Source organism: Oncorhynchus nerka, linkage group LG18, assembly GCF_034236695.1.
Source record: "Oncorhynchus nerka isolate Pitt River linkage group LG18, Oner_Uvic_2.0, whole genome shotgun sequence".
Lineage (NCBI taxonomy): Eukaryota > Metazoa > Chordata > Actinopteri > Salmoniformes > Salmonidae > Oncorhynchus > Oncorhynchus nerka.
The window spans coordinates 48,062,522-48,075,733 of NC_088413.1; the positions used below are offsets into that span (position 1 = coordinate 48,062,522).

At 43.3% G+C, this 13,212-nt stretch overlaps 1 protein-coding gene across 3 annotated transcripts in view; it reads left to right on the top strand.

The window, feature by feature from the left end:
• Positions 1 to 12,287, top strand: part of mipol1 (mirror-image polydactyly 1) — a 73,284-nt gene extending 60,997 nt beyond the window's left edge. For all 3 annotated transcript variants that reach the window (XM_029687732.2, XM_029687733.2, XM_029687734.2), the window contains 2 exons: positions 4,172 to 4,426; positions 11,325 to 12,287. In XM_029687732.2, the coding sequence (XP_029543592.2) occupies positions 4,172 to 4,426; positions 11,325 to 11,391 (322 nt within the window). In that variant the 3' untranslated portion in view covers positions 11,392 to 12,287. The remainder of the gene's footprint in view (positions 1 to 4,171; positions 4,427 to 11,324) is intronic.
• The last annotated feature ends 925 nt before the right edge of the window (positions 12,288 to 13,212 follow it).

Sequence of the window (13,212 nt, forward strand, 5' to 3'; positions counted from 1 at the left end):
CAGAAACACAGAGTGAATAGTCATGAGCATCCTATAGATAGACACAGACGCACAAGAGCAGGTGGGGAGATAAGAATGAGGAATCTGGAGCGGAACTTGTTGTAAATACTGTACTTCATGACAAGAAAGTCATGGGGTGCTTACTAGACCTATTTCTCACTCCAGCTTAGGTATTTGGATGAAACACAGATGGATGAAATGTGATCAGATCAGTTACAACAGGAACTTTCTAGCTAGATTAAACGGACACTCGTCCTCATGAATGGAACGTGATCAGCTCTAACAGTACAGTACATGCATGGCCTTGTGCTTTTGTTGTTGTTCCAAGGAGTACTTCCCATGGAAGATGTCAGCACTATTAAATATTGGTGCTAAAATCCCCTCATTTTACTTTAATGTGATCCCAGTAGCAGATTTCAGTTAGAAACACAACTTCAAATGACCTCTCATCTGGTTTGTGGTCTCGTTTAACCACTCTCTCTCTCTCTCAATAGGTAGCTCTCTGTGTCTCCCTGGGAGAATCTCAATTGTCCTCCGTCCTCTCCTTGCCTCTTTTTGAGAAAGGTCATCGAGGAGTGGAGGCGAGGAGAGGAAAGGTTTCATTGCATGAAATGAGACTCCTCCACTCACGTGTCACCAGGCAACTGACGTTTACAGGGATGAAATCCCATAATAACGTTGTGAATTGAGAAAAAACAAATGTCGCTAGTTGTGCAATACATTTTACAGATAGAATGATAAGTAGCGTATTGTTTTTAAATGTGTGTGAACAACAACTTATTCAAAGGTGGGCTGGCGGATTTGAAAACACTTCTGAAGCGCGAGGATGCTCTCGTGCATCCTCTGCCGAAGTAGGTAATTAAGGAGGGGAGCAGACTCCTATGTTTGCCTACTAACGAATTGACACTCTCTTCGACCACTTATCGGTTTCCGGGTCACAGAGGAGTCGAGGAGAAGACAGATATTTTGCCCAATTCAGAATCTCCCCCTCCATTCTCTCTCCCTGCTTCGTTCGCTCTTTCGCTCTACCAGGAAATGAAAGTGAACAGTTTGAGGACAATGTTTCTCTTTCCTGTTGATTGGTTTCCATGTGTGTTGTAAAGGGAGGGGTATAGTGTAGCTGGGGGGGTTGAGGCGCGGTTGCCAGGGTCAGATAAGATAATCCATATTTAAGCAACACTCCTCCTCCCTCCTCTGTCCTTGTTTGTCACTGTCATCGGACCTTCAGACCCAATATGTTTACATTTAATTAAACAAAGCACACAAACTTTACATCACTTCCAATAGCTATCAATAGCACAGCTGAATTGATTACCCTCAGCTCTGAAAAACAAGAGGAAGCATTAAACAGGAGCTTCATCTTCCCCCTCTGAAACTCATTACAGGCCAGAATGACTGATATGATTTTAAAGCTATGTCCACACGCCTACCTGGAATGGCAGCAGAGACCTCTGGTCATTAATCTAGATTAGATTGTCAGCCGTCAGTGGACAACTGACTATAATGTCGCTCACAGAGCTAATGGAGGATAGAAAGGGTATTGTTATCTGACAAAAAGCGTATTACCTAGCTCAGGGCTCTCCAACCCTGTTCCTGGAGAACTACCGTCCTGTAGGTTTTCACTCCAACACTAATCTAGCGCACCTGATTGTAATAATTAGCTGGTTGAGAAGCTGAATCAGGTTAGTTACGACTGGGGTTGGAGTGAAAACCTACAGGACGGTAGCCTTGACCTAGCTAGTTACCTGCCCCTTCAATGAATGGGGTTGTTTTAATGTTTAGCTTTGAATTGATATTTAACTCTGCTGAGGTACAGTGATTTTTTTAATCAAGCAAGTTGTGGAAAATATATCATATAAATCTTTCAGTTATAGAAGTTGAATGCCCTGGGGTTATTGCATACTATGTTATATTGCAAGTCAAGGATTGCGTCATCCAATGGCCTTCACCAGATTGTTCAATGATGTTGATGATTATTATTTCTATTTTATCTCTGTGCGTCAATAACAGTGACTTGAAACTCTTGCTGAATTAAGGATCACATATTGGTCTTTGGAGAGGAGAGAGAGCGAGAGCCTCATTATCCAATCTCATTTTTAATCATATTGCCAGTGAGACATATTTTTCAAATATATTTTTTCAATTGATTGGACACATTCTTGTGGGATTGTCCAAAAATATGCATTGGAATTGGTTTGGGTTAATAACTGAACTGGTGACGGGCAAGGGTATTGTTCCTGTACTGTAATCGAGTGAAGAATGGAGTAATACATCTGTAATAGGATTTGTCCCAAATAGCTCACTGATCATAGTTGGGCTCCTGAGTGGCGCAGCGGTCTAAGGCACTGCATCTCAGTACTAGAGGCGTCACTACAGACACCTTGGTTCGAATCCAGGCTTTATCACAACCGGCCGTGATTGGGAGTCCCATAGGGCGGCGCGCAATTGACCCAACGTCGTCTGAGTTTGGCCGATATAGGCCGTCATTGTAAATAAGAATTAGTTCTTAACTGACTTGCCTTGTTAAAATAAAGTTAAAATAAAAAATGTAAAATCCCTATATAGTACTTTTGACCCATTGACCCCAACTCTGACTATGTATGCATCCCAGGTAAGGGACCATTTGGAATGTATACATAGTCAGAGTTGGGGTCAATGGGAAATGTTTGGTTTCCTCTCCTTCCCAATAGATCATGGGTTTTGTCAGCCCTTTACTAAGGTGAAGAGTACCCTACCACCCTACCAAGCTCTATTGATAATATAACCACACCGATGTAGTGTTTACCTCAATCGTTCTCTATTTGAGAGCTGCTTTCTCTCTCTTTATTTGAGAGATTCTCTCATCTCATTGGAAACACCTGTCTGCTTTCACCTTGCGCTCCTATGTCTCAACCAGTTTGATGCTCTCAGTCGCACACACACACACACACACACACACACACACTCGGTCACACTCGTTTGATGCTTTCAGTCAGTCAGTCCCGTCAGTAATGTACGGTAATATATTCCACTGACATTCTGCTGCATTATTGCCTCCAGATATTGTCTCATGTAGTGACATAGCGTTTGAATATTAAACGTGTCTCTTTGCCACGGGGTGTTAATACAGAATAACGTTCCCTACTGTCAGTTAAACTGCAGGCATGCTTTCATTGGTTAAGGTCAAGTTTCTGTCTGTTTGTGTTAGGAATGTGTCCAGCTGCACTCTGACTGCAAAGTCAGAAGTGTAGAGGAAAGGAGACTTGTTGGTTGGAAGCCTGTTCAGTGCATCATCCCTGTACTGCACTTTCAAGCTACAAGAGCTACTATTGTATCATTGCAGCGACTTCTCATCCTTCCTTTTTCTACAACCTATGCTGTACTTGTTGTAGCTGAGGTTGTTTCCAGTAGTTGTGCCTCTTTGGTGTTCAGGCGACCCAGCATGTACAAATATTTTCCTCCCACCGAATTCAAAGCCAAAGGATCATATCAATGTGTCAATCAAATATAATGAGAACTGCTTTTTTCAGAGTGCCTTGTTAACAGTCCTAACGCTATTGTTGTTAGCTGACACCCTGTAGCTTCCTGAAGTACCAGTATGTTGCTGGTGATGTGCTGGCGTTCATAGTTACATTTATAGATACATTTTAGTATCTGTGTGATGATGGATTATTGTGATGCCAGGGAGAATTCAATTAAGCAGTGGTGTGAAAAGTATCCAATTGTCATACTTTAGTAAAATTAAAGATGCCTTCATAGAAAATGACTTAAGTGAAAGTCACGCAGAAAAATACCACTTGAGTAAAAGTCTAAAAGTATTTGGTTTTAAATATATTTAAGTATCAAAACTAAAAGTATAAATAATTCAAATAGCTTATAATAAGAAAATCAGACGAAGCATTTGTGTTTAGTGAGTCCTCCAGATCAGAGGCAGTAGGGATGACCAGGGATGTTCTGTTGATAAGTGAGTGAATTGGACCACTTTCCTGTCCTGCTAAGAATTGAAAATGTAGTGGAGTAAAAAGTACATTATTTTCTTTAGGAATGTTGTGAAGTAAGTAGTCAAAATTATAAATTGTAAAGTACAGATAAAAAACAACTTAAGTAGTACTTTAAAGTATTTTTACGTAAGTACTTTACACCACTGCAATTAAGTATCATCTCATTTAATTCATCTTATCTCTCCCTACAGCTTGCACCAAGCCCAGTGTGAGTTAGGGGCCACCAGTCAGAAAGAGCAAGGGGCCTCATATCTCAGCTCTCCATCCCAGACCCTCCAGACCAAGCCCCTCCAGCCCAGGGAAGCCCCCTCTGGTCTGGTCAGTCCCCCCCACCAGCAGCCCCTCCTGGCTCAGCTCCAGAGAATGGCCTCAGAGCACCAGAACACCCAGGCCCAGCTACAACACTCCCAAGAGACAGCGAGGGAGGCCAACGAGAAAGTACAGAAGTGAGTAGCTAACTAGAGTACAACTAATGACTAGCCCATGAAAAACTGCTACTAAATCAAATGTACTTTCTCGACATCTGAAAATGAAGGTCAAATCCACCACCGCCAGTTTAGTTTCACTTAATATAGACATGTTTTTTTAACCCCCGCCATGTTGCCCCATGACAAGAATTTGGTAAATGCATGCTCCTCCCTAGCCCCTGCAACAGATTCCCCACCCTTCCCATCCCCAAATCCTTCTCGCCCCCCCATGACTCCTGCTGCACCCTACCCCCATCCTCTTGACTTGTGCTAGGGGTGTCCATGCTGAAGGATAGTTGGTTGCTAGTTGTCTGGGAGGCCTTCTCTTCTCAGTCCCAGCCTGATCTCTGCTGCTCCTGCATCCTCCCACAGTCACACTGGGGCCACCCGCTCCCCGCTAAACAAACAGCAGTCGCCCTGCTCATCTATTTGCCTGGTGAATTAACAGGGGGGATGGTGATGGGGGGGGTGACAGTTCTCAGCACTGGGAAAGCTGAAAGGCTTCCCCCCCACACCCCTCAGATTGGGAGGGAGAAAAGAGGGGATTCTGGTTGGTATTGTATTTAAACGATCCTCACTGGAGGGCCTCCATTATGCTTGGAAGATCACACAGTGTCTTCTACAACCTTCACTCTAAATGTAAAAACTAACGCACACTTCCCGTATGAAGGCAACATTTTCAGTCCACTGGCTCAACTGCTCTTGCAGTGTGCAGACTGGGAATTGTTTGGAAAACTGCAGCTAGCAATTACTTTGCGTGCACTGAACTGGTACTGTTACTGATGTTCTGCACTTTTATGGATTTTCTTTTGACTACTGGTTCCTAGTGTAGGCCAACAAGGTAGTGTTAACAATTCAGAGCATGGTCTGGGACTGGGACATCTTTCAGTCAGATCCTTTCCCAGAAAGAGGCCTGTCAGGGGGGTTAGATGTGTCAAGGTGTGGAGGATGGGTAGAGACTGCGGCCCAGGCCAAGGATGAGCAGCAGCAGCATCAGAAGACAGTCACACTCGACCGTTAACTGACCCCCAGATGGATGGCCCTGGTCCTGCTGGGATGCATCCCAGATGGCACCCTATTCTCTATAGTGCACTAGGGCTCAAGTCAAAAGAAGCTCATTATATAGGGAAATAGGGCACCATTTGGGTTGTGGTGGTGTGGGAGTCAGTGGGAAGCAGCGCTGACGAGGGCCCCGTCGCACGGCTGTGAGAAGAATGCACGAGGAGCCGAGTTACCTCGCTCTCTCCCCCCTCACCCCTCATCACCCCCTAGAGGACACGGCTTGCCAGAGGAAACGGAGAGGCGGCCCAGAATGTGGCACCTGAGTGCCGGGGGCTGACTGTCCTGCAGCTCCATTGATGGAGGGGCTGAGCAGAATGTCTAATGACCTATCCGAAGCTGCCTGCTGAATCAAAATTGGCCATGGAGGAGACGAAAGGACACAAAGACCCTTTTCATCAGGAGGTGGTGGTCGTCGCCCGCTAGTTACGGGCACGCTACTTACCGCTGTCTTTCTCTCCCCTCTCATCATCATCATCATATCTCAGAGCCGTTGCTGCTCTACAGTGCATTTTTTTTAAAGTTACAGCCTTATTCTAAAAAAATATTTATTTTTTTAAATGTCCTCATCAATCTACACACAAAGCGAAAACAGGTTTTTAGATGTTTTTGCAAGTTTATAAAAATAGCATCAAATTGATCAGAAATACAGTGTAGACATTGTTAATGTAGTAAATGACTATTGTAGCTGGAAACGGCAGATTTTTTTATGGAATATCTACATAAGCGTACAGAGGCCCATTATCAGCAACCCTCACTCCTGTGTTCTAATGTCACGTTGTGTTAGCTAATCCAAGTTTATGATTTTAAAAGGCTAATTTATCATTAGAAATCCATTTGCAATTATGTTAGCACAGCTGAAAACAGTTAGCAATAAAACTGGCCTTCTTTAGACTAGTTGAGTATCTGGAGCATCAGCATTTGTGGGTTCGATTACAGACTCAAAATGGCCAGAAACAAAGCCCTTTCTTCTGAAACTCATCAGTCTATTCTTGTCTAGGACTTGCGAGGCGTCTGTTTCTCAAACTAGACACTCTAATATACTTGTCCTCTTGCTCAGTTGTGCACCGGGGCCTCCCACTCCTCATTCTATTCTGGTTAGAGCCAGTTTGTGCTGTTCTGTGAAGGGAGTAGTACACAGCGTTGTACGAGATCTTTTGTTTCTTGGCAATTTCTCGATTGGAATAGCCTTCATTTCTCAGAACAAGAATAGACTGATGAGTTTCAGAAGAAAGGGCTTTGTTTCTGGCCATTTTGAGCCTGTAATCGAACCCACAAATGCTAATGCTCCAGATACTCAACTCATCTATGTGACCCCAAACTTCAGTTGGTGTTATGTAACTTTCTTATGAGTCATCGTTGTAACTGTTGAACATTGCATTTTCGATGTCATGTGTAACTGTATTAATTATTGATTATATACTGTATATGTATTGTTTAAACACTTTCTGAGCTTTAAAACCTTGATAAATACGAACAAGTGCACCATCCATCCAGTACAATGCACACTCTACTGAAACACTGGTAGCTTATATTTTACTGCTCTATTGCAAGAAGAGTCTGATTCGGCGTTGTTTAGAATGAATGCGAAGAGCTGCGTGTTTACTCCATCTTATTCCAGCTATAATTGTTGGTTTTGCGACACTGAATTCTTAATCAGGATTTATGTTTTCTCTGGCTGCTCCCCGGCGTGTGTGTTTGGGTTTACTGGCCACCCTTGGTAAACAGTGTTGTTCCAAATCCCCACCAGTACACCTTGGACAGAGACACACACTAGCTGGAACTGTCTAAACGTGACAGAGAGGCTAATGCATATATTTAAAAATGCAACGAGGGGCTGCACCATTTACACACAAGGGGGACAAGGTGTGTGTGTGTTTGTGTGTGTTTGAGGGGGGAGGGGGGGGATTTCTTGCCTCGTGTTCATGTTAACTAGTTAGGTGGGCCGTGTTTGCCTGTGTGTATCAGTGAGTGTTGGCCTGTGTGCGTGGCCTGTACATTCAGTGGCTGGAGTGTTTGCATGGCCTTTGTGACTTGGACCTTTCTTAAACATTAGCAATCCTCTTGGCCTTATTTTCTCTCCCCATTGCTAATATGTTGATCTCTCCTCCACAGCAAGCTGATGTTACACACAGCGCTAGTCGTCGTGTTATCCTCACCACGCATAAATAAACACAGGTTTGCGGTGGCGATGACTCGCCATGTTGAGGAAAACAGATGGAGAATAACTTCCGGACAGACAATACCTGGGTCAGATCACTCCCAGATGCTGCCTGATTACCAGCCAGTCGGTAGAAACCCTTGGCAAAGCAGATTGGCAGGTCACAGCTTAGACAGTCTCGCAGGCAGCGCAATTCTCTGGTTGCGTCCCAATAATCTCTCCATCCTGCTGAAGTGTGGCCTCGTTCACTACCGCCCCACAAATTGAGTGTTTGTATGAGCTAGAGGGAGTTTCCATATACCAGTCATTTCTTTTCAAATCCATGAAGGGAAGTGAACCAGTGCACACTTTGGGGGAAAGGAGAGATCATTTTGACGCACCCTCAGGCTCTTATCAGATCATTACAACTGAGCTGCTGAGGGAAAACAACTAGTGCACCGTGCTTCAAAGATGAGAAGACCGCACTCCCTCCAAAATATCAGCGATGGGTCTTTCTTCCTCGTCCCTCCTTGTGTAAAGGGCTTTGTTATTTCAGGGTGTGTGCGTGCGTGGCACATGCACAGTATCAGGAATTTAAGAATACTTCATCAACATCCACTCCCCCACCTTACAAGTCAAGGTTACATTTACAAGGTAACTTTGATATAATAGACTGCACATGATTAGTTAGTTGTTTTAATAACTACAATGACTAAAGATTTAACTTGTGATTTTTGTTACGGTATATATGAAAAATCTAAGTGAAAATGTTTTTTTTTTGCAACTATTACAATACAGGAGCAGTGTAGCCTTTCCACTTGTGTCAAGTTTATTATTTCCGTATCAGTGATGTCACGGGGAGGACGGGGATAAGATTTTCATGGAAAGCGCTTCAAATCCTCACTCTATAACAAAAAGCCTGCTCTATGCTGGGGTTCAGTCCCGGCTTTCTATTCTAATTTCATTCACAGTTGGAGATTTTCCCTGTCTAAGTGCTCCCAAAGTTTTGAATTCTATGGAAGAAGAATGTTTGCACTTGGAAGAAAACTTCCATTGCTTCATCAATTATTAAAAGAACATTTCTTTTCACATTTTGTTCACTCGTCACGATGTGCTTGTGTCCTTCATGATTGAAGGGCAATTTTTGCTACATGCAATCTAGTTAATTTCCTCCTATTTAGCACCATGCTCTTCACCTGTCCATGGTGCTCCTGAAGATACCATTTCATTTAGCTTCATCTGATTCCCTTTAGTGATATTATAACCATGGAAAAAAAGCCAAAAAAGAAACGTCCCTTTTTCAGGACCCTGTCTTTCGAAGATAATTCGTGAAAATCCAAGTAACTTCATAGATCTTCATTGTAGAGGGTTTAAACACTGTTTCCCAGGCTTGTTCAATGAACCATAAACAATTAATGAACATGCACCTGTGGAACGGTCATTAAGACACTTAACAGCTTACAGACGGTAGGCAATTAAGGTCACAGTTATGAAAACTTAGTAGAGAGGCCTCTTTAGTGTCCTGACTCTAAAAAACACCAAAAGAAAGATGCCCAGGGTCCCTGCTCATCTGTGTGAATGTGCCTTAGGCATGCTGCAAGGAGGCATGAGGACTGCAGATGTGGCCAGGGCAATAAATTGCAATGTCCTTACTGTGAGACACCTAAGACAGCGTTACAGTGAGACAGGACGGACAGCTGATCGTCCTCGCAGTGACTGTTCTGCCACTGCAACGTGTAACAACACCTGCACAGGATCGGTACATCTGAACATCACACCTGTGGGACAGGTACAGGATGGCAACAACAACTGCCCGAGTTACACCAGGAACGCACAATCCCTCCATCAGTGCTCAGACGGTCCGCAATAGGCTGAGAGAGGCTGGACTGAGGGCTTCTAGGCCTGTTGTAAGGCAGGTCCTCACCAGACATCACCTGCAACAACGTGGGCACACAAGCCCTCAGTCCAGCACAATCCCACCGTCGCTGGACCAGACAGGACTGGCAAAAAGTGCTCTTCACTGACGAGTCGCGGTTTTGTCTCACCAGGGGTGATGGTCGGATTCGCCTTTATCGTCGAAGGAATGAGCATTACACCGAGGCCTGTACTCTGAAGCGGGATCGATTTGGAGGTGGAGGGTCCGTCATGGTCTGGGGCAGTCATCGGACTGAGCTTGTTGTCATTGCAGGCAATCTCAACTCTGTGCGTTACAGGGAAGACATCCTCCTCCCTCATGTGGTACTCTTCCTGCAGGCTCATCCTGACATGACCCTCCAGCATGACAATGGAACCAGCCATACTGCTCGTTCTGTGCATGATTTCCTGCAAGACAGGAATGCCATGGCCAGCGAAGAGCCCGGATCTCAATCCCATTGAGCACGTCTGGGACCTGTTGGATCGGCGGGTGAGGGCTAGGGCCATTCCCCCCAGAAATGTCTGGGAACTTGCAGGTGCCTTGGTGGAAGAGTGGGGTAACATCTCACAGCAAGAACTAGCACATCTGGTACAGTCCATGAGGAGGAGATGCAAGCAGTACTTAACGCAGCTGGTGGCCACACCAGATACTGACTGTTACTTTTGATTTTGACCCCCCCTTTGTTCAGGGACACATTATTCAATTTCTGTTAGTCACATGTCTGTGGAACTTGTTCAATTTATGTCTCAGTTGTTGAATCTTGTTATGTTCATACAAATATTTACACATGTTAAATTTGCTGAAAATCAACGCAGTTGATTTCTTTTTTTGCTGAGTTTATATTATCATTGAACGAGATAAAAACCTCTCAAGTCCTGTGAAATGTTCCTATTTGAAAATACACAGAATATTCTTTAGTCAAAGCCAATTTCCTACATCTTTGCCCATAACATAATTCCAGTTGGATGCTTTTTAACTAAATAGCTAGGAATATTAATATTGACTCCTGTAAAAAGAAAAGAAAAGTACAACCCGCCAATAAACATGTGTAAAATCACATCCGTATTTCAGTAGCAGACCCATAATAATCTGGATAGGTTCAAATTAGAATGTGTGATGACTGCATGTTTTGGCCAGCTTCACATGTCTTGTTTCCAGAGAGCCAAAAAAGCAATGTGCTGTTTCCTCCCTCTCTCACCCAGCCTCTCGCTCCAAAAGCATTCCTCTCCTGTCTCTCACCCGCCCATCAATTCACTGTGATTTTCATCCTGTCAGGGAATCATTTGCTTTTCTTTTCAGCCATAAGGACACCATTATTGTCCTGCCTCTCTGCCAGGAAAAACACTACATCAGAGAGAGAGAGAAAAAAGAGAATCAGTGTATTTCAATGATTTGTACAGTCGGTTTGGTCTGACTACCACTTAAAGAAGCATCTATATCCTACCCCCGGTCTGCCTTGTAACAAGTGTATCCTTGTGTTAGTTAGGGTGTGCTGGGCACCACTGCACCAGGAGAGGTGCATTCATTCCCCACACCCTCTCTTCATCTTTCTCTTCCCCTCTTCCTTACCCCATCTCCCTCTTTTCCTCACCCTATCTCCCCATTATTACTCCCCCTCCTCCATTCCCCTCTCCCCCTCTTCCTCCCCTGTCTCCCTCTCTTCCTCCCCATCCCTATATTTGGGGTTCCTCTACAGGTCATTAAAGAGCACTATATTAAACCCATGTATTATAATGAATGTTATTCTCTTTGTCACCGTGCAGGTTGGAGCGGCTGGTGGAGGTGCTGAGGAAGAAGGTGGGGACAGGCAGCGTCCGGACAGTCATCTGACTGAGACTACGTCGGGGGAAGCAACAGTGAGTCCACTCAGTTCCTGGCTCTGTCCTGAATGGCACCCTATACCCTATAAAGTGCACTACTTTTGACCAGTGCCCTACATCCCTATAGGCCAAAAAATAGTGAAGGCAATAGGGTGCCATTTGTGATGCAGCCCCTGTCTGCTCTGCCCGAACTGGAGCAGCCTGAGCGACTGTCCAGTCGAACGGCCACATCTGGTGTCCAGGCTGCCTCCCTGCCTGCCCAGACCCGGGCTGTTGTGTTTAACGCTGTGTAAACACACCCAAGCCTTAACTGGGCAAACAGTTGTAAGAAGTGCAGCACTCCAAAGCCTCATTCCAGGCTGGGCTCAAACTGAATCGTAAACTGTTTAACCACTTGGGTTGTTGGTTTGTTGCTGCCCACTCTCTTTTTCCCTCTTTCTTTCTTTAAATTCTACATTTTACCTTACTAAAAATCACGTTACATTTGTTTTGTCATCAACTAAATTGTGTGTTGCTGTTTGTGTTGCTGCCTATCTCTGTTACAAGGGAGATGCCTATGTGCCTTACTTTTATTGATAAAATATGTATTCTCTTTGATATCCCAGATCAATACAGTGTCCTGACATATACAGTATTTCATTGAAAAGGTTAGTGCTGTATTGTAAAGGTTGCTGGTGCTGCCTGGATTCGGCGTCGATGCTGCCAAATAACGTGATTTATATAGTCAACTCCATGATGCTCTCAAATCAAATCAGTCATGGCATTTATGATTTGAAGAACATCACCTGTCAACTTCCTGTATTCTTGCATCTGTTGTATTATAAAGTTAGTATTGCTGTGATAGTTTATGGACATTTTATGGTGTGAGTATTGTATGAAATAAAACATATAAACAACTGATAAAAATATGCTTCATCCTTTAATCTGGTAACTCAACACTATTTACTCTACTCAAAGACAAACGGTGTGACATTATTAGTCGGCCACTAAAAAATTTTGTTTTATTCTCTGGACTTTTTTTCTTCATTTTTATAAAGTACTTTCTCAACTCAGTCACGACCATTATATCCCTATGGATTGATATAAACTTCTATTTGAAGATAAACCTGTCTTTTTTAACACTTCTGTGTATCTAAGGTTCAGCTCTCAAAGTGTGCTAATTTAGAACAGGTCTTAAAGAGTAAAAAAAAATAAACCCTCTACCTCTGATATTCATTTTGTAAGATCCATATGACAAAACTCTCTAAATTACACAACTGTCGTATTTGTTCTCTCGCTGACTAAAGGTTTCATGAAGCAATATTAAGTTTTTAGAAGTATTCAAAGTAGGTCAAAGTATATAGAGGGGTATATTTTTGTAACTCCAGTAGTCCATGCATATCCATTTCATGGAACTTGAACTTCTTTCTAGGCTTTATAGAATTACATTTTAAGCAGAGCTTTAAATCTCTTTATTTTAATACATTTGTATTTTGTCCGTAGCACTATTATTTTGGCTATTGTCATATCCTAATTGGCCAGATTTTGACAAAGGCATTGCACACTAAAAACAAATGGTTCTATATAGAACCACATAAGGGTTGTTTTGCTTTTAACCATAGTGGATCCCTTTTTGGGGCTATATTGAACCATTTTTTGAAGGTCTATAAAGAACCATGATCATATGGTTCTAAAAGGAACCTGTATGGTGCTATAAAGAACACTTTCCTAAGGTTCTATAAAGAACCATTCAAAAAAGGTCATATATCGCACCAAAAAAAGGGTTCTGCTATGGTTATAACCCTTTTTGGGGCTATATTGCGCCCTTTTGTATGGTTCTTTATAGAACCTT